Source organism: Haematobia irritans, chromosome 4, assembly GCF_050003625.1.
Source record: "Haematobia irritans isolate KBUSLIRL chromosome 4, ASM5000362v1, whole genome shotgun sequence".
In the NCBI taxonomy this organism is placed as follows: domain Eukaryota; kingdom Metazoa; phylum Arthropoda; class Insecta; order Diptera; family Muscidae; genus Haematobia; species Haematobia irritans.
The window spans coordinates 94,502,777-94,526,102 of NC_134400.1; the positions used below are offsets into that span (position 1 = coordinate 94,502,777).

The 23,326-nt window shown below is 32.4% G+C and overlaps 1 protein-coding gene across 1 annotated transcript in view; it reads left to right on the forward strand.

Moving 5' to 3' along the window:
• Positions 1-23,326, forward strand: part of Dnah3 (dynein heavy chain 3, axonemal) — a 671,994-nt gene that overhangs the window by 283,527 nt on the left and 365,141 nt on the right. The window contains exons 31-32 of the mRNA XM_075308183.1: positions 7,073-7,275; positions 14,856-15,043. Coding sequence (XP_075164298.1) covers positions 7,073-7,275; positions 14,856-15,043 — 391 coding nt within the window. The remainder of the gene's footprint in view (positions 1-7,072; positions 7,276-14,855; positions 15,044-23,326) is intronic.

Consider the following 23,326-nt stretch of genomic DNA (forward strand, 5'->3'; position numbering starts at 1 on the left):
GAAAATTTAATGCCCTGGTGTATTTGTTTTTAACTGCACCTCACGAAATTACACCATCCACACTCAAAGAAAAGTGAACTCTCTATTTCACTAAAACCAATTTAACTTTGGTTTAGTTCATGGAATTATTATATATGGAGAAAGTTTCGTTTACTCTAATAATTTTTTGCGTACGTTAGTTAAATGAACTAAAAAACGGGAAAAAAATTATACACAAATGAAGTAAAAAGTTTTACTAAATTCGTACTTCTCTCCACATAGTTCATTATTTCTTTAAATTTGTAAATTTTACTACAAATTCGTCCACCATGAACTTCGTATGTCACTAAAGACATTCTTGTAATTTTGAACTCCAATTTTTTCTTTGAAACTACAAAATTTTCTTTAACAAGTGGAAAAAAATAATTATGTCTAATAAATTTTCTTGAATTTGTCGAAAAATATTTACTTATTTTTGTGATATCGGCATGATGTCAGCGTTTGTAATACTGTTTAGTTAAAATTTTCTAAAATTAACTAAATGTTTTCTTCCTGGTGGGTTCACTGTTTTTTCAGTGTAATAGAAGAAAAAATGAACTAAAAATTTCAAAATAAAAAAACTCATTGGCGCCAAACCATGACCATTTTAACCACTAATTAATGGTTAATTCTTACTATATTTGGGAATCGTAAGAAAATTTTCTTTTGCTTTAGTTAATATTGAACTTATGTGTACGGTCATTGAACTTTATAGCCAAGTTTAGTTCATAAAATATTTGAGACATATTTAACAAATTCCATTGGACTGTGGAAAATTTCGAAAAAATAATTAAATTTAAAGAAGTTAAATTTAGTATAACTACGAAAAATGTTTTCGGTGTAGTTTGGATCCAGAAGGACCGTTTTTGGGCGAATCGTTTTCTTTTTTTGAATCTTACAAAGAAAAGGTTTTATTTTTTGTTTCCTAGAATCAAGCACGCAAAACGTGTCTTTTCAGCATACCAACTATAGTGATTATTCAAATCCATTTTACTGGGACCATAAATCAATTTTATTTATTTTGTTAGTTTACTCACAATGCTTGTCCCAATCTATTGTACCTACATATCCAACTACCACAGACATTCTCCTACACGCGAAAGACTTTTGTAATGATTTGTATAAAACTTTTGTCAACTCAGTTATTTCAATTTTACTGAGTTGGAATTTGCAAATATTTCTTATTTCATGTCTTTTTTTCGTGAATGTTTCTTGCTTTGTAAAATTTGTTCATATGTATTTTTAATGGGAATTTACTTTGCTTTTTGTTATTTGCATGAGCATGTTGCTCTAAAAATGACCCTTACAGAGACTAAGTTAGTTTTTAGAATTGTCCTTTTGTACATGAACCAGAGATAACTGTCACATGTTAATTCATTTCACAAGCAATTTCGCTGTTATTTAAATTACCTAAACACTTTATTTTGCAGTTGCAAATAAATAAAAGTTTTTGGCTGATACACTGAAAAAAATGAATGACCGTCTCCAAAGATTTTGTCTTTACACTAGTGATTTTGGTATTCTTTTCGAGACGAAGAAGCGGATAATTGAAGTAAGACACAATTTCTTTTAAATTTGTGTTTTACGTGCTTGATTCTCGTTTTTAGCTTTTTTCTTCATTTGCCTTTTAAACCCGTATTAACGACAACTTAAATTTCCAAATTCAGACAAGACTTAAAATGGAAATTATGTCTTGAAATACAGTGAAGAGAAAGATCTCCCATTTTTGAACGCGTTTTTGCTTTAAAAAAAAAATGTCAACATTTCATTTATTTAAAAAAATGTCAAAATTTCATTTATGTAAAAATTTGTGTGAAAATTATATTTCTAGAACCAATTTTGTAAAAATTTTAGTTCTATAGGATTTTTTTTTACATTTAATTTCTCTCGAAAATTTTGTCAAAATTTTATTTCTATAGTAAATTTTGTAAAAATTCTCTAGGACATTTTGCCAAAATTTCATTTCCATAGAAAAATTTGCCAAAATTTCATTTCTATGAAAAATGTCAAAGTTTTATTTCTATAAAAAATTTTGTCAAAATTATATTTCTATATAAATTTTGTTTTATTTTTGTGGAAAACAATTCGTGATATTGGCATTGGGAGGAAACACTCAGCGCCAGCTGATATTGACGTTGAAAATTTTAATGAAATATTTGTGTGTCACACTGTTAGAAAAATATGTTTTTCATATGTTCCGATATAAACAAAATGTGTTTCGGGCACAATTTTAAAACACAATTTATTTGAGTGCAAACATGTAATGTTCCTAAACTAAGACTAAATGTTTGGGACATCTATGTTAATATGTTAGAATATATTATGTTTGGGGCATGAATGTTTCATAAAAATCATATGTGTGAATGCAAACACATATAAATTTACAAATTTCGACTAAACATACATATGTTGTGATATTTTATTCAAAGCGACAGAGAGAGAGAGAGAGTATAGAGAAAGAAATAGAGATGGACACCGGGAGAGTTGACGAAAGATATCAACATAACACAGCGAAAGAATCAAAAGAGATAAATTCTGTGAAACAGCTTGTATGTTGTTTCGGAAAACTGTTTTATGATAAGGCCAAAAATTTGATATGCTTAAGTCTAAATATTATTTAATTTGAATAAAGAGAATAGACATTCGGAACCAAGAGAATAGACATTTGAAAAACAAACAGCATATGTTTTCGCCTTGAGAGCAGCATTTTATGTATGTGTGGACATGTGTTTTGTTTATCATTTTGGCATTATGGGCACAATTTTTTTCTTGGTTCGTTAAAAGAAATCATGGGTCTTCATAAAAATAACGAAAGGGCACTATACTCTTTTTAGAGTTGGGACAGTAAAATGAAATAAGGAGGAAATAGTGAAAAATTACACAGTAAAATGTATAAAAACAATGTCTAGTTCCTCTTTATTAATAAGTAGTCCACGAGGATTTGACGGACACATTCAAATATAAAAGCGGGCATTATGTTCGAGTTTTGCAGCTAAATCAATTTGAAAAGTTTATATTCTTTAAAATGAATTAAATGAAATAAAAGGCATTTTAGAGCGATGGTGTTAAATGCTAGTAAAAAACTGTTCAAGCCTAAATAAATTTATGTTTATATTATAAAGTTATTGATGTATGTTTATACTCGACTCCACGTTCTTACTTTGTTAGAGTTTTTGAATTCCTTCCAAATTTTTGTTAGTTTTTGAATTCCTTCCAAATTTTAAAGTTTTGTACCAAAAACAGTTTTTTGTTACAAAGTTGTTATTTTTGCAATAAAAAAATTCCTTCCAAATTTTTGTTAGTTTTTGAATTCCTTCCAAATTTTAAAGTTTTGTACCAAAAACAGTTTTTTGTTACAAAATTGTTATTTTTGCAATAAAAAAATAATATTTTATCCAAAAATCAGTCAATTTCGTTTATATCAAGCACTGGCACTGACTATAAATCTTTAATAACCCACATTTCGAAGTTTCATTATAAAAATTTAATATAGTATAAATATAAATGTGTAAATTAAAAAAAGTGTTCGGTCGGAGCAGGGATTGAACCCACGACCCTTTGCATGCAAGGCAGACATGCTAACCACTGCTCCACGTGGCAAACAAATGTATGTATCTGTTAAATAATGTTATGTTTGCATGGGCTCGTCGGCGCTGCAAACTATGCTATATAAATGTAACTTATAACGATAATTGTCTACTAGTGACTACAAGAGCTACGTAGTCCAGTGGATAGTGTGTTGGCTTACAAACTGTATGGTCCTCGGTTCGATTCTCCGTGCAGGCGAAAGGTAAAATTTAAAAAAATTATAAAAGTGAATAATTTCTTCAACATTATTTGTATTACAGAAAAAGGTGCCAAGAACTCAAATATTTCGTGGAAGTGAAAATTACGAGTATGTTAGGCAATGAGCACAATCGTCTTTGGGAAAAATTCTTCCAAGCATATAATATTTTTGGGCTCAAAATGCTTCCAAACATATAATATGTTCACATAAAACAAACATATTAATGTTTCGGCAGTATCCAATAATATATATGCTTCCTGCAATATATGTTTGGAACATATGTTAAAGAAGCGATTTTTTTGAGGGTGCAGTCATCTTCGACTAACTTTAATAATCTTTCATACTCAATTCTTCCATCGTGCTGTGGTTCTTCTAATACCGAATTTAGCTTCAATTGTGTCGATCAATGTGAAGTTCTGAAATGCTTCGTTTCTATAAAGTCAAACGCTGAAGGGACGGATGAACTTAGCCCAAAATTTATAAAATTATTGCTTCCAAATTGTTTGCCTTATTTTACATTCATTTTTAGCACCATTCTTACGAAGTCTGTTTTTCCAGCGTCGTGGAAATTCACTAAAATCATACCATTACTTAAGTCTAAATCCGAGGAATTTCGGCATATAGCAATAATACCATTTCTCTCGAAAGTTTTGAAACGTGTTATGTACAATCAAATGAGTACATTCATAAATTCACACAGACAATCAGGATTTAGACCTCAAAAAAGCTGTATTACTGTGCTCACGGATGTGATTGAATATCTGAGATCTAAAATGGATGACAACAATGTATCTGTACATATATTGCTTGATCATAGTAAGGCGTCTGATTCAGCTTGTAGACTTATTTCATCGTATCTTACTGGCAGAACACAGTCTGTATATCACTGCAATGTAAAGTCTAGTGCTCTAAATACTAATAGGGGTGTACCTGAAGGTTCGGTGCTTGGACCGTTACTTTTTTGCATGTACGTGAATGATTTGCCTTCTGTCTTGCAATATTGCAAAATGCAACTTTATGCGGACGATGTACAAGTTTATGCTGTACATCTGTGAATAAATTACCACAGTGCATCGAGAAAATCAATAAGGAATTGGAGAAAATAAACAATTGAGCATTAAATAATGACTTAATGATTAATCCGACAAAATCCAAATGTTTGTTTGTTTAACAAAGAGAAATGTCAACATAAGTACACATTATTATATTGTGCAAACTGCAGCAAATCTTGGTGTTACATTTAATGAGCGTTTGACATGGACTAACCACATACAAAGCAATATTGCGAAAACATACGGAATGTTGAGAAACTTGTGGACCGTGCAATCCTCAACACCACATCCTATACGGATGCTCCTGGCTAAAACTTATCTTGTTCCTGTTCTTCTGTATAGAGTTGAAATATTTGGAAACTGTAGCAGCGCTGACAAGCAAAAGCTAAATGTTGCTTACAACAGCATAGCAAGATATGTATTCAATAAAACACGCTACGATCGGATATCATCTTTTGCCTACCAACTATTCAATATGAGTTTTGACAGCTTCGTACATTTCAAATGCCTTGTATTTCTTCAAAGAATTATTTATTCCGGTGAACCTACCTATCTCTATGAAAATTTTCTCAATCAAATCGTGGGAAGAAGATCATTCAACTGCGTTACAAGATGCCATTTCGGAGTATCAATTCCTCGTCAGTACAATTCGTCTTTGGAACACTCTTCCAATCAATATACAGTTAATAAGCAACGCATTCGAAATCAAGAAAACACTTCAATCATATTTTAAAAATCAAGTTAAACTTTTTTCTATTGCAACTATTTTATCTATTTTATCAAATTTTATTTCTATAGAAATTTTTGTCCAAATTTTATTTTATAGAATATTTTGTCAAAATTTTATTTATATAGCAAATTTTGTCAAAATTTCATGTCTATAAAAAATTTTGTCAAAATTTTATTTCTATAGGAAATTTTGTCAACATTTTATTTCTATAGGAAGTTTTGTCAAAATTTCATTTCTATAGGAAGTTTTGTCAAAATTTCATTTCTATAAAAAATTCTGTTAAAATTTCATTTATATAGACAATTTTGTCACAATTTCATTTCTATAGAAAATTTTGTCAAAATTTTATTTCTATAGAAAATTTTGTCAAAAATTTATTTCTAATATAGAAAGTTTTGGCAAAATTTTATTTCTATAGAAAGTTTTGGCAAAATTTTATTCCTATAGAAAGTTTTGGCAAAATTTTATTTCTATTGACAATTTTTTCGATATTTCATTTGTATGGAAATTTTGTCAAAATTTTATTTCTCTCGAAAATTTTGTCAAAATTTTACTAATTTTGCGAGTTTGTGCAAAACTTCAGCATTATAGCTTCATTATTTTAAGACTGGAGCGTGGCAGACATCATTATATCGTTTCCCTGATCAAGAATATATATACTTTATATAGTCGGAAATCGATATTTCAACGTGTTACAAACGGAATGACAAACTTATTATAATCTCATCACCATTCTATGGTGGTGGGTATAAAAAGAGTTTTTAAAATAAACTTTTGTATTGTGGTGGGTATTTAAGATTCGGCACTAACGACCCCAAGGCCATATATACTTGTTGAAATTAAAATAATAGCTCAACTATTCAGGATAATTTTTGGAGGTGGAAATTCTGGTTTTAAGTGAAATGGTTCTGTTTTTCAGAAAATTTCAATGATAATCTATTTAAACTGTTGAAAATTCTGATAATTTATCGATATACACAAAGGCCAATACAAGTTGCTGGAAGTTGAACATAAATGAATTTTTGTACAGCTGCGCCTACAAATGTATAAATTGATTTATTGGTTTGTATGGAGATGGTAAAGAAAATTTATTGGTTTAGTTTGTTTCTAATAGTGGTGTTTTAATCTGCATGATAGGTTTTTTATTTATGCATAGACAACGAATTTTATATAGTATATGATGAAGGAGAAATCGATATTTTTAGCTGAAAAAATGTATACAAAATCCCTTAAACACCTAAATAATTTTTGGTTAGGATAGCCAGAATGCTTTGGGAACATTTGAATATGGCTTTGCCTTAAGTTCTGCCGTAGATGATGTTAAGGAATATACATTAACATGAAAGAGCTTTTATTCGACTTAGTGAAAGAATTGGCATTGATAACAATGAATTCGAAATTTTAGATGACTGTATGTTATATTAGATGTGAAATTTTAATTTTTTAATTAATTTTTTTAATAAATAAAACGTATTTAAATTTCAGCTATGCTGGTCGTACAGAATTACCAGATAATTTAAAAGTCCTATTTCGTACAGTAGCCATGATGGTGCCGGACTATGCCATGATTGGTGAAATAACTCTCTATTCAAATGGATTCGATGAGGCACGTCAATTGGCCCAAAAAATCGTATTGGCATATAAGCTATGTTCGGAGCAGCTATCCTCACAATCACACTACGATTACGGTAAGTTCACGCAAAAAAAAAAATAATTCTTTCCTCGAAATTTTAGAAGAAATTATGTAATTTTACAATTTTTTTAATTGCCGGGACGGAGAATCGAACTGCGGACCACACAGTTTGTAAGCTAGCACACTACCAACGCAGCTATTATTGTCATCAACAATTATCACTTAAGAGAACCATACATTTAGTTGGCCACATTCTTAAAAATACAACTTCTGCACGGACGAAAAAGACTGTTTTTCATATGTTTGGGTATAAACATTATATGTGGAACTCAAATTTTTAAACACAATATTTTTGAGTGCAAACATATAATGTTCATAAACTAGCATAATATGTTTGGGACATATATGTTAATATGTTAGAACATATTATGTTTGGGACATAAAATGTTTGTAAATATAATATGCTTGGATTCAAACATATATTAATTTAGAAATAGCCCATAAACATATATGTGTTTACAAAGAGAGACAAAGTGTATGCTGGAAGTAAAATAATGAAAGTAACCAATTGGCGCATTACAAATATATATACACAAAGAAAATTTCATTAAATATAGGAAAAATACTACGTGTGAATATAAACAAGTATAAATTTACATATTATGAGTAAACATATATATGTTGTGATATAAGACTTCGCCAAAAATTGTATATGATTAAGTAAAATATTAAAATGAGTATTCGGAGAGAAAATTCATTCGGAACCAAGATAAAATATATTTGAAAAAAAAAGAGCATGAGTTTTGTTTATCATTTTCGCATTACGGGCACATTTTTTTTTTGTTTCGTCAAAACAAATCGGAACGTAGGACGAGTAAGTCAAAATATTCAAACAAAGGTAATTATAGGGATCTTCATAAAAACTAACCAACTATAGTGCCCATACACTGAACAAAAAGCATGTCCGGTTCCAAGGATTGTGTCTCCAATTTAACAATTTTGGTATTGATTCCGAACCAAAGAAGCGGAAAATACAAGTAAGGATGCTTTCAAGACACAATTATCTTTTAAATGGGGTTTTGTGTACTTGACTCTACGATGCACATTTCAATTTTTCGCTTTTTCAGCTTTTTTTCATATGCTATAAAATGTCCGTTAAAAACAAGACTTCCAGTAGAAATTATGCTATGTTTCAACTAAGAAATGTCTTTAAAATAAAGTATTGAAAAACATATCCTATTTTTTAATGATTTTTGCCTTGTAGTCAAGATGCAAAAATGCAACAAATTTAAAGACAGTTTCATTAATTTTAAAGAATTTTTCTGAATTATTAAAGTCAAGTTGACCTTAGTCCAAAAATTTGTTCTTTCATGTTATGATACCCATATTTAAGTCAAATCACTTAATTATAACGACAACACGACTTCATTGAAAGTATCGACCTTTGAACATGGAAAAAAACTTTATATTAGAGAAATGCGTCTTCTAAGCTAAGCAAAAGTTGTATTCTTATTTTAAGGACATGAACTCTTTGGCCTCACGACAATATTTTTTCAGTGCACTCTTTTTAGAGTTGTGAAAGTAAAATGAAAACAGGGGGAAACAGTAAAATATTAAACAGTAAGATCTATAAAAACAAAGATTAGTTCCTCTTTATTAATGATTAGTCCAAGAGGAGTTGACGGATTTTTTCGAAAATAAAAGCGGGCATTGAGTTCTAGTTTTGCCGCTAAAATTATTTCTCATTTTAGCGGCAAACCAGAATAACATTACAACTTTTTCCGGTAAATTGTGTTATAACATGGTGGGGAAAGATCCAAAGCAACAATTGAATAAGTTTATTTTCTTTAAAAGAAATTATTAACGACAAGTATAATGGTAAACATGGCCATTTTAACGCGATAATACCAATTTATACCGGCCTTAAGAATTAAATTAAGTACAAAATTATTCGTTAATAAAAATTCATATTTATTTGTATTTCTAAATTAATGTTGTTACATGCTAGCAAACAATTGTTCACACCAAAATAAATTTATGTGCTGTTGTAAAATTACTGTTTAGAATTTAAATATAATGTGCTTTTGAATGGTTATCGTTAACCTTAGGATTCGATGGAAAAATATTTTTATATACTCGAATTCACGTTCTTCATTTGTAAGAGTTTTTGAATTTCTTCGAAAATTTTAAACTTGTATACAAAAACCTTCATTTGTTACACAATTTTTATTTTTGCAATAAAAAAATAATATTTGATTTGAACTCAGTCCATTTCGTTTATCTCAAGCATTTTTCTTTTCTGACTTTAAGTCTTTTATAAAACACACTTTACAATTTCGTAGTAAAAATTTAATATAATAGTATATAATGCTGAACATCTTTTCGGGAACTTCCGAACGAATCTGGAATATATGTTAATAAATATATTAAAAAAAAAACAAGTATATACGGCCGTAAGTTCGGCCAGGCCGAAGCTTATGTACCCTCCATCATGGATTGCGTAGAAACTTCTTCTAAACACTGCCATCCACAATCGAATTACTTAAGTTGCGGTAACGCTTGCCGATGGCAAGGTATCTTAAAACCTCCTAATACTATCTTCTAAATTGTATGTAAGTACATACGTGGTATATATTAAATCAAACAAGTATATACAGCAGTAAGTTCGGCCGGGCCGAATCTTAAATACCCACCACCATGAACCAAATATTAGGATTTCCTTTGAAATTTCAGGAGGGCTTGAGGACTTGAGGACACTTCCCGAAGATACATTTAAAGATTTCACCTATGAGGACTATTTTAGAGGAATCATTAACATCTCTTGTAAGTGTGCAAGAAAATTATAAAATAACGTCATGATTTGAAATTTTAAATCTGTAGATTTTCACCCGAAAAATAAAATCTGGAAATTTTACATTGAGTTTCAAGCAATTTTCATGATCAGTGCGCCTTCTATATTCACAAGAAGTGAAATTGGTCTATATGGAGGCATTACCAAATGGACCGATAAAAACTTAATCCGATACACTATTTTGTGAGCCTTAAATACGAGAATATTTACAATTTCAGGCAAATCGGATAAAAACTACGGTTTCTAGAAACCTTAGGAGTTAAATCGGGAAATCGTTCTTATGGGGGCTATACTAAAATACCGACCGATACTAACCGTTTTCGGCACACCTCTTTATGGCCCAAAAATACCTCTAGATTTCCAATTTCAGGCAAATTGGATAAAAACTACGGTTTCTATAAGCCCAAGAAGTAAAATCGGGAGGTCGGTTTATATGGGGGCTATACCAAAACATGGACCGACACTCACCATTTTTGGCACACCTCTTCAAGGTCCCAAAATATCTCTAGATTTTCAATTTCGCGCAAATTGGATGAAAACTACGGTTTCTATAAGCGAAAGACCCCAAATCGGGAGGTCGGTTTATATGGGGGCTATACCAAACCATGGACCGACACTCACCATTTTTGGCACACCTCTTCAAGGTCCCAAAATATCTCTATATTTTCAATTTCGCGTGAATTGGATGAAAACTACGGTTTCTATAAGCGAAAGACCCCAAATCGGGAGGTCGGTTTATATGGGGGCTATACCAAAACATGGCCCGATATAGCCCATCTTCGAACTTGACCTGCGCGCAGACAAAAGACGATTCTGTGCCAAATTTCAGGACGATAGCTCCATTATTGAATGCTGTAGCGTGATTACAACAGACAGCCAGACAGACAGACAGACAGACGGACAGACGGACATGCTTATATCGTCTTAGAATTTCTCCCTGATCAAGAATATATATACTTTATATAGTCGGAAATCGATATTTCGATGCGTTACAAACGGAATGACAAACTTATTATACCCCGTCACCATTCTATGGTGGTGGGTATAAAAAGATCGATCCAATACGTATATAATTCAGTTTGACAAAGTAGACATAAAATTTTGACAAAATTTTCTACAGAAATAAAATTTTAACAAAATTTTCTATAGAAATAAAATTTTAACAAAATTTACTATAGAAATAAACTTTTGAAAAAATTTTCTATAGAAATAAAATCTTGGTAGATTATTTTTGGCTCGAGTGGCAACCATGATTATGAACCGAATAAAATTTGAACAAAATTTTCTATAGAAATAAAATTTTGACAATGATGAAAATTTCATTATGAACCGAATAAAATTTTAACAAAATTTTCTCTAGAAATAAAATTTTGACAAAATTTTCTATAGAAATAAAATTTTGGTAGACTATTTTTGGCTCTAGTGGCAACCATGATTATGAACCGATATGGACCAATTTTTGTGTGATTGGACCAATTTTGGTATGGTTGTTAGCGACCATATACTAACACCACGTTCCTAATTTGAACCGGATCGGATGAATTTTGCTCCTCCAAGAGGCTCCGGAGGTCAAATCTGGAGAACGTTTTATATGGGGGCTATATATAATTATGGACCGATATGGACCAATTCTGGCACGCTTGTTAAAGATCATATACTAACACCATGTTCCAAATTACAACCGGATGGGATGAAATTTGCTTCTCTTGGAGACTTCGCAAGCCAAATCTGGGGATCGGTTTATATGGGGGCTATATATAATTATGAACCGATGTGGACCAATTTTTGCATAGTTGTTAGAGACCATATACCAATATCATGTACCAAATTTCAGGCGGATCGAATGAAATTTTCTTCTCTTTGAGGCTCCGGAACCCAAATCTGGGGTTCGGTTTATATGGGCGCTATATATAATTATGGACCAATGTGGACCAATTTTTGCACGGTTATTAGAGACCATATACCAACACCATGTACCAAATTACAGCCGGATCGGATGCAATTTGCTTCTCTTTGAGGCTTCGCCAGCCAAATCTGGGGATCGGTTTATATGGGGTCTATATATAATTATGGACCGATGTGGACCAATATTTGCACAGTTGTTAGAGACCATATACCAACATCATGTACCGAATTTCAGCCGGATTGGATGAAATTTGCTTCTCTTTGAGGCTCCGCAAGCCAAATCTGGGGATCGGTTTATATGGGGGCTATATATAATTATGGACCGATGTGGACCAATTTTTGCATGATTGTTAGAGACCATATACCAACACCATGTACTTAATTTCAGCCGGATCGGATGAAATATGCTTCTCTTAGAGGCTCCACAAGCCAAATCTGGGGATCGGTTTATATGGGGGATATATATAATTATGGACCGATGTGGATTTTGCATGGTTGTTAGAGACCATATGCTAACACTATGTACCAAATTTCAGCCGGATCGGATGAAATTTGCTTCTCTTTTAGGCTCCGCAAGCCAAATCTAGGGATCGGTTTATATGGGGGCTATATATAATTATGGACCGATGTGGACCAATTTTTGCATGATTGTTAGAGACCATATACCAACACCATGTACTTAATTTCAGCCGGATCGGATGAAATTTGCTTCTCTTTGAGGCTCCGCAGGCCAAATCTGGGGATCGGTTTATATGGGGGATATATATAATTATGGACCGATGTGGATTTTGCATGGTTGTTAGAGACCATATGCTAACACTATGTACCAAATTTCAGCCGGATCGGATGAAATTTGCTTCTCTTTTAGGCTCCGCAAGCCAAATCTAGGGATCGGTTTATATGGTGGCTATATATAATTATGGACCGATGTGGACCAATTTTTGAATGGTTGTTACAGACCCTATACCAATACCATGTACCAAATTTCAGCCGGATCGGATGAAATATGCTTCTGTTAGAGGCTCCACAAGCCAAATCTGAGGGTCCCTTTATATGGGGTCTATACGTAAAAGTGGACCGATATGGCCCATTTTCAATACCATCCGACCTACATCGATAACAACTACTTGTGCCAAGTTTCAAGTCGATAGCTTGTTTCGTTCGGAAGTTAGCGTGATTTCAACAGACGGACGGACGGACATGCTTAGATCGACTCAGAATTTCACCACGACCCAGAATATATATACTTCATGGGGTCTTAGAGCAATATTTCGATGTGTTACAAACGGAATGACAAAGTTAATATACCCCCATCCTATGATGGAGGGTATAAAAATGGTGTTGGTCGAAGCAGGGATCGAACCCAGGACCCCTGTCACGCAAGGAGGACGACCAACCATTGCTCCACGCTGCCAACAAATGTATATTTAACAATATTATGTTGTTAAACAATGTTATGTTTGCATCGGCTCGTGGGCGCCGCAAGCTATGCTATATAAATATAACTTATAACGATAATTATCTCTTGATGACCATAACAGCTACGTAGCCCAGTGGTTAGTGTGCTGGCTTACAAACTGTGTGGTCCGCTGTTCGAATCCCCGTCCGGCAAAAGGTAAAATTGAAAAAAAAAATTATAAAATTTAATAATTTCTTCTACAATGTTTGTATTACAGAAAAAGGTGCTAAGAACTAAAAAAACTCATGGAAGTGAAAAAAATGTGAGGCAATATACAATTAGGCAGAAAAAAATTTTGAGCACAATATTCTATGGGAGAAAATTCTTCTCAGCATATAATATTTTTGGGTCCAAAATGCATCCAAACATATTATATGTTCACATATTAACATATAGTTTTTTGGAAGACAACATTATTGAATTTGGATGGAAAAATACAAAATGTTTGGAATTTAGACTTCCCAAACATATTATATTGTTTAGACCAATATGCTTTCAAACATATTATATATTGGAAGAAATCAAACATATAAATGTTTGGGCAATACCCAAAAATTTATATGATTGAAGCAAAATATGTTTGGGAGTATATGTTACCGAAGCGATTTTTTTTTGATGGTGTACAAAGTGGAAATATGGCACATAATTTATACACATTTCCAATCGGATTTTACTTCAATTGACTTGACATTTCACACAGCGAATAGATGCCATTCAAGTGTGCTGAATTTAAACCAAGTCGGTTAATATTTAAATAAAGCCCTCATACCTTTTTCGGGTTTAGTGTGATATTCCCATATTGTAGTCTAATATTCTAATTCTACTGAATTTAGTTTTCATATCATATGCATTTTGATGAGTCCCTTGAAATTTTATTTTTAAAATTTGTTTATTGCAATTTTAATTTTATGAAAAGTTTGGTAGCCTACTCAAACTATCTTATCCATGTTTTCTTATTTTTGGAGCTAGTTAAACAAAGACGCTATTTACTAATGCTAATGGCTCGTGCCGTATGTTAATTGTTATGAGATTTACTTTCGTAAATTTTCTTTTGGGGTAGAGTAGTTTTTAAGCCGAAGGGCAATATTCTGATGTAAAAGTTACAAAAATCAAGAGTACTTTTAAGATACCAGATACCGGAAATCATACTGCAAATTATATAAAAAGTATAAACGACAAGAGAAATTTTGTTATTTTAATATAAAAAAATTAAATACTTTTTTATATAATTACGTTTTGCAAAAGTTTTGTAATGATATTCAGCTTTAGAAATTTGTAATGGCTCAACGTAATTTGCCCACTCCAGTTGGTGATTTTTTTTTTTTTTTTTGTTCAGCTACTAAGCAGCAGCAGCATTGTTTCTACTACCAACAAAACCTCAAAGATAACTTTTCCATGACATTGCTGTGTTTTCTTTTAGGTATGAGAGCTGTAAAGTCTGTTTTGTTGGCATCAGCATCCTTACGTCGCATGTATCCGGATTTGCCAGAGGCACAAATTGTTTTACGCGCCATTGTTGATGTGAATTTGCCAAAATTCCTGGAACAGGATGTTTCGTTGTTTGTTGGCATTTATACGGACCTCTTTCCCAGCACTGAACTGCCAGTGGTAAGTTTGCCTTTGTTGTTTCATTTGGGTAAAGTAATATTTTTGGGATATTTTTCGTGAAGATTTACACGCGGTTGCTAGTCAACCATCCACAGGGTTTAACGCATGTCGGATATAAATATTTGAAAAATTTACTTAAGGTAAAAGATCACAAAAATGTTCGAGTATAGAAAGAAGTTCTCGAAATAGCAAATGTGTATTTGCATATACATATCATCATCGAAGGTTCTAAATTTCCTCCAGAAGGGCTACGAGTATTCCTTATAATATTTGGGGGTATGTGAAGAAGTCATTCTTGGCCGCAAAAAATAGTTTCCTCTTTTCAGTTAAACCAAATTCCCTATGAAATAAGTCCGCTTGACTAAATCCCCAAACATTTGTTGTTTTTTTATTGTCGGTTTCTTCTTCAAGAATTATTATTATTTTGATGGTCTAGCGACCCCAATTTTTTGGCCAAAAATCATAGCGCTTAAGCCGTTGTTCTGATCACCATAAAATGTTCTAGACAGCGATACAAAAGGATAAAACCTTTAACTTAGATGTATAGGACACTGGATGCAATAGTGTTTTTTTTTTTCGATAACCAATTCAAATAATAACAAGTTAGTAAAGTCTAAAGTCGGAGGACCGACTATATTATACCCTTCACCACTATGTAGACCAAAATTTTTGATACCATCTCAACTCCTTCAAATTTGTTGGGAGCTATATAAATCCATCCCTTGTACTTTTTGTGCAAAACTTGAAGGAAATAAAGGCAAAATTCTAGCCACTAGGGCCAATTAAATCCATATCAGGCGAAAGATATATATTTGAGCTATATTCAAATCTGAACCGATTTTAACCAAATTTGGCATGGATACACAGAAAAAAATTTTACGAAAGTTTTTCCAATTAAAATCTTAATTGAGTTTTAAAAAATATTCAATGAAAAATGTAATTGAATCAAAACATTTTTTAATTGAAATAAAAATCAATCACACAAATTAATAGTGTCAATTAATTTAGCATTTCTGTTATTGAAGACATTTCAATTAAAAAATTAATTGGAGATATATATATATATATATATATATATATATATATATATATATATATATATATATATATATATATATATATATATATATATATATATATATATATATATATATATATATATATATATATATATATATATATATATATATATATATATATATATATATATATATATATATATATATATTCCGTTCGTAACGGAATATATATATATATATATATATATATATATATATATATATATATATATATATATATATATATATATATATATATATATATATATTTGTAACACATCGAAATATTGCTCTAAGACCCCATAAAGTATATATATTCTGGGTCGTGATGAAATTCTGAGTCGATCTAAGCATGTCGTCCGTCCGTCTGTTAAAATCACGCTAACTTCCGAACGAAACAACTTATCGACTTGAAACTTGGCACAAGTAGTTGCTATTGATGTAGGTCGGATGGTATTGCAAATGGATCATATCGGTCCACTTTTACGTATAGCCCCCATATAAATGGATCCCCAGATTTGGCTTGCGGAGCCTCTAAGAGAAGCATATTTCATCCGATCCGCCTGAAATTTGGTACATGATGTTGGTATCTGGTCTCTAATAACCATGCAAAAATTGGTTCACATCGGTCCATACGTGTATATAGCCCCCATATAACCCGATCCCCAGATTTGGCTTGCAAAGCCTCAAAGAGAAGCAAATTTCATCCGATCCGGCTGAAATTTGGTACATGATGTTGGTATATGGTATATGGCCAAAATTGGTCCATATCGGTTCATAATCATGGTTGCCACTTGAGCCAAAAATAATATACCAAAATTTTTTTTCCATAGAAATTTTTTTTTTAATGTTATTTCTAAAGAAAATTTTGTTAAAATTTCATTTCTATAGAAAATTTTGTCAAAATTTTATTTCTATCGAAAATTTTGTAAAAATTTTATTTGTATTGTAATTTTGTAAAAACTTTATTTCTGGAAAAAATTTTGTCAAAATTTTATTTCTATAGAAAATTTTGTCAAATTGGATTATAAACGTATTTAATCGGCCTTTTTATCGGTTTTAAGATACCTTGCCATCGGCAAGCGTTACCGAAACCAAAGTAATTCGATTGTGGATGGCAGTGTTTAGAAGAAGTTTGTACGCAATCCATGGTGGAGGGTACATAAGCTTCGGCCTGGACACTCTTACGGCCGTATATACTTGTTTATTCGCAATAAGGTGATTTTTGAGTATCAATTACTTTTAACCAGCACCCAATTTCACCCAAAGAGAGAAAGCGTAGTAACTCAAAATTTTGAAATTTTCACTTTTCATTAAAAACAAGTGTCCCACTTTTTACTATTCTTTCATTAAAAAAATTTTGGGTTACTACCCTTTTGTTTAATAGGTGGGATATGTATTATCTATAAGATCTATTTTGTCTTTTTCTGTAAATTTAGTTTGTAAGAGAAGATTGAATTAAAAATATGTTCCCATTTTTTGTAATTTAATTAAATTTTGTTTATTATTGTTGGCTTCTCTTCAATCGTTATTGTTGTTTTTTTTTATCTCAGCTTAAAGCCATGCATTGACTAAACTACAAGTGTAGCTTAACCAACAGAGGAAAAGTATGCTTGTCAAATTTATTTGGGCAAAGCCCTATAGACTGCAAGATGGTTGGATGTACAGCTGTTTCGGAATTACCACATTCCTCATCAGCATCCTCTACTTGCAGCAAAACTATCAAACAATTATCAGAATAAATTCGGGTAATTCACTCAACCCAACGTGAACTACACTTGAACCTCCCGAAAAAGGGTTTGATAGTCGGCTACTGCCTCAACAAATTTGCCAGCATATCTCTTTTCCTTTGCCAAACTCAAATCATCGATTTAAATGTATTTGGCTGGGTTTGTTTTTGAGCGTGCTTCCTCTATCTTCATTCGTTTTGTTTGTTATTGTTGGCTTCTCTTCAATCGTTATTGTTGTTTTTTTGATCTCAGCTTAAAGCCATGCATTGACTAAACTACAAGTGTAGCTTAACCAACAGAGGAAAAGTATGCTTGTCAAATTTATTTGGGCAAAGCCCTATAGACTGCAAGATGGTTGGATGTACAGCTGTTTCGGAATTACCCGAATTTATTCTGATAATTGGTTGATAGTTTTGCTGCAAGTAGAGGATGCTGATGAGGAATGTAGTAATTCCGAAACAGCTGTACATCCAACCATCTTGCAGTCTATAGGGCTTTGCCCAAATAAATTTGACAAGCATACTTTTCCTCTGTTGGTTAAGCTACACTTGTAGTTTAGTCAATGCATGACTTTAAGCTGAGATCAAAAAAACAACAATAACAATTTAATTAAATTTACTAAATGTCAATAATTTTATTAAGCTTGAGATCATAGTTACTTTATTTATGTTTATGAAAATACTGAATTATAAATATTTTGTTGTGTTTTTATTATTTATTTCAATATTTTAATAAATATGTAGTTTTATTCCTCATATTTTTGGATTTACGAAATCCAGATTTTTTTCTTAAATTCAGCCAACTTTTTCCAAAATTCCAGACAACAGGACATTTGAATCTGGCAACTCTAGTCTACAAAACACATAATACGCTGTTCTCAAGGCAAAAACATATGCTGTTTTTTCAAATGTCTATTCTCTTGGTTCCGAATGTCTATTCTCTTTATTCCGAATTTTAATTTTCAAATTATTCATTATTCATTTTTTTAATATTCAAATTAAATAATATTTAGACTTAAGCAAATTTTTCCGAAACAACATACAAACAGTTTCACAGAAACTGATGTCTTTTGATTCTCTGGCTATGTTATGTTGATAGCTTTCGTCAACCCTCCCGGTTTCCATCTCCATTTCTTTCTCTATACTCTCTCTCTCTCTGTCGCTCTCTGAATAAAATATCAAAACATATATATTTTTACTCGAAATGTGTAAATTTATATATGTTTACATTCACACATATTATTTTTATGAATCATTCATGTCCCAAACATAATATATTCTAACATATTAACATATGTATCCCAAACATTTAATGCTAATTTAGGAACATAACATTTTTGCACTTAAATATATAATGTGTTTAAAAAAATCTGCACGAAACACATTTTGTTTATATCGGAACATATGAAAATTTTTTCTAACAGTGTACTTTTCAATAGTCTGTTATTATACACACCACCAGAGATTAGTGATGGGAGTATAAAAAGTTTGTCATTCCTCTTGTAACATTTCGATTTCCGATTATATAAAGTATATATTCTTGATCAAAGAGAAATTCTAAGACGATATAACCAATTCCGTCTGTCTGGTGTAATCACGCTAGAGCCTTTAATAATGACGCAGTCGTCCTGAAATTTGGCAGATATTCGATTTTTGTCTACACAAAGGTTAGTTTCGAAGATAGGGTATGTCGGTCCAGAGTTTGATATAGTCCCCAGATAAACCGAATCCCCAATTGATTCGAAAACATCTGAAATTCAAAATCTATTTGTGTACCGTAAACCCTAGAAATAGGTGTGCCGAATATGGTGAGTATTGGTTGATGTTTTGGTGTAACATAACCTCCATATAGACAGATCTACCGATTTGACATTTTTGGCTTCTGGAAACCGAAATTTTTATCCAATTTACCTTTTTGTAAAATTATTCTCAATGAGCAATGCTAAAGCTGCTTCATCGTCAATGGTTCATTTTTCAATTGGCAATTGGTTTCATTTTCGTATTTTTGCATAATTTTTTCAACTTAGTTGGTCTGCTTGCATTAACAATTCAGAAAATTTCACATGTTGTCAGGCTTGGCGAATAACGATTTCTGTATGTATGTATTAACAAACTATATTTTCTGACATCTGAAAGTATTTATTATCGCAAGTATTTATTATCGACAGTAATAAATATTCAATTTAGAATTTTGTTTTTTTTTTCCCAAAAAAATGGGCCCGCTAGACCATAGTACATGCGTTGACTAAACTACAAGAGTAGCTTAACCAACAGAGTAAATGTATGTTCTGATTAGACGGACGACCGTATCGGACTCTATCATCGGCATCATCTACTTGCAGCGAAACTATCAACTAATTATGAGAATAAAAAACAAGTATATACGGCCGTAAGTTCGGCCAAGCCGAAGCTTATGTACCCTCCACCATGGATTGCGTAGAAACTTCTACTTGGGTTGCGTTAACACTTTCCGATGGCAAGGTATCTTAAAACATCCTAACATCCTTGTAAGTTAGTTCATACGTGGTATATATTAAATTAAAACAAGTGTATACGGCCGTAAGTTCGGCCAGGCCGAATCTTATGTACCCTCCACCATGGATTGCGTAGAAACTCCTACGAAAGACTGTCATCCACAATCGAAATACTTGGGTTGTGGTATCTTAAATTTTCTTAACATCGTTTTCTAAATTGTGAGTTAGTCCATACGTGGTATATATTAGACAAAAAGTATAGTTATGTCTAGTTAAGTCTACACTCAAAAAAAGTGAACCCTATATTTCACTAAAGCTGATTTAATTCTATTTTAGTTCATCGATTTATTACGTTTTAAGAAAGTTTCCATGGATTTAAAATTTTTTTCGTACGTTAGTTAAATTAACTAAAATAGAGGAGAAAATTATACCCAAATGAAACACAAAGATTTACTAAATTCGTACTTCTCGCAAAATAGTTCATTATTTCTTTAAATTTGTAAATTTTACTAAAAATGCGCACATCTTGAACTTCGTATGACACTAAAGACATCCTTGCAATTTTGAACTACAATATTTTCCTTCAAATTGCAAAATTTTCTTTAACAAGTGAAAAAAAATAATTATGTCTAATAAATTTTCTTGAATTTGTCGAAAAATATTTACTTATTTTTGTGATATCGGCGTGATGTCAGCGTTTGTAGTACTGTTTAGTTAAAATTTTCTAAAAATAATCGAAATTTTCTAAAATTAACCAAAAATTTTCTTCATGGTGGGTTCACTGTTTTTTCAGTGTACAAATAATTACGAATCAATATGGACTTTTTGCACGGTACGTAGAGAGCCAGAATTGAAATATGGGGGTCGCTTATATGGGGGCTATATACTATTATGAACTTGATATGGACCAATTTTTGTGTGATTGGAAATCGCTTTATCTGAGGGATATATATAACCATAGACCGATATGGCATGGTTGTTAACGACCATATACTAGCACAATGTACCAAATTTCAACTGACTCGGATGAAATTTGCTCCTCCAAGAGGCTCCGAAACCAAAAAAATTTTGGATCGGTTTATATGGGGCAATATATGATTATGGACTGATATGGACCACTTTTGCATTGGTTGTTAAATATCATATACGATCACCACGTACCAAATTTCAAGCAGATCGGATGAATTTTGCTTCTCCTAAAGGCACGGAGGTCAAATCTGGGGATCGGTTTATATGGGAGCTATATATAATTATAGGCTGATAGGAACCAATTCCTGCATGGTTGTTGGATACCATATACTAACATCACGTACCAAATTTCAACCGAATGGGAAGAACTTTGCTCTTCCAAGGGGCTCTGGAGGTCAAATCTGGGGATCGGTTTATATGGCGGCTATATATAATTACGGACCGATGTGGACCAATTTTTGTGTGGTTGTTAGAGACCGTATTCTAACACCATGTACCAAATTACAGCCGGATCGGATGAAATTTGCTTCTCTTAGAGGCCTTGCAAGCCAAATCGGGGGATCGGTTTATATGGGTGCTATATATAATTATGGACCGATGTCAACCAATTTTAGCACGGTTGTTAAGGACCATATACTAACACCATGTACCAAATTTCAGCCGGATCGGATGAAATTTGCTTCTCTTAGAGGCCTCGCAAGCCAAATCTGGGGATCGGTTTATATGGGGGCTATATATAATTATGAACCGATGTGGACCAATTTTTGCATGGTTGTTAGAGACCATCTACTGACACCATGTACCAAATTTCAACCGGATCGGATGAAATTTGCTTCTCTTAGAGGTGTCGCAAGCCAAATCGGGGGATCGGTTTATATGGGGGCTATACATAATTATGGGCCGATGTGAACCAATTTTTGCGTGGTTGTTAGAGACCGTATACTAACACCATGTATCAAATTTCAGCTGGATCGGATGAAATTTGCTTCTCTTAGAGGCCTCGCAAGCCAAATTTGGGGGTCCGTTTATATGGGGGCTATACGCAAAAGTGGACCGATATGGCCCATTTGCAATACCATCCGACCTACATCAATAACAACTACTTGTGCCAAGTTTCAAGTCGATAGCTTGTTTCGTTCGGAAGTTAGCGTGTTTTCAACAACCGGACGGACGGACGGAGGGACATGCTCAGATCGACTCAGAATTTCACCACGACCCAGAATATATATACTTTATGGGGTCTTAGAGCAATATTTCGATGTGTTACAAACGGAATGACAAAGTTAATATACCCCATCCTATGGTGGAGGGTATAAAAAAGCCGATTAAATACGTATATAATTCGGTTGGACAAAATTTTCTATAGAAATAAAATTTTGACAAAATTTCCTATTGAAATAAAATTTTGACAAAATTTCCTATTGAAATAAAATTTTGACAAAATTTTCTATAGAAATAAAACTTTGACAAGATTTTCTATACAAATAAAATTTTGACAAAATTTTCTATAGAAATAAAATTTTGGTAGATTATTTTTGGCTCGAGTGGCAACCATGAATATGAACCGATATGGACCAATTTTTGTGTGATTGGGGATCGGCTATATATAACTATAGACCGATATTCTAACACCACGTACCAAATTTCAACCGGATCGGATGAATTTTGCTCCTCAAAGAGGCTCCGGAGGTCAAATCTGGGGATCGGTTTATATAAGGGCTATATATAATTATGGACCGATATGGACCATTTCTGTCATTGTTATTAGAGACTATATACCAACACTATGTACCAAATTTCAGCCGGATCGGATGAAATTTGCTTCTCTTTGAGGCTCCGCAAACCAAATCTGGGGATCGGTTTATATGGGGGCTATATATTATTATGGACCGATGTGGACCAATTTTTGCGTCGTTGTTAGATACCATATACCAACACCATGTAACAAATTTCAGCCGGATCGGATGAAATTTGCTTCTCTAAGATGCTTCGCAAGGCAAATCTGGGGGTCCGTTTATATGGGGTCTATACGTAAAAGTGATCCGATATGGCC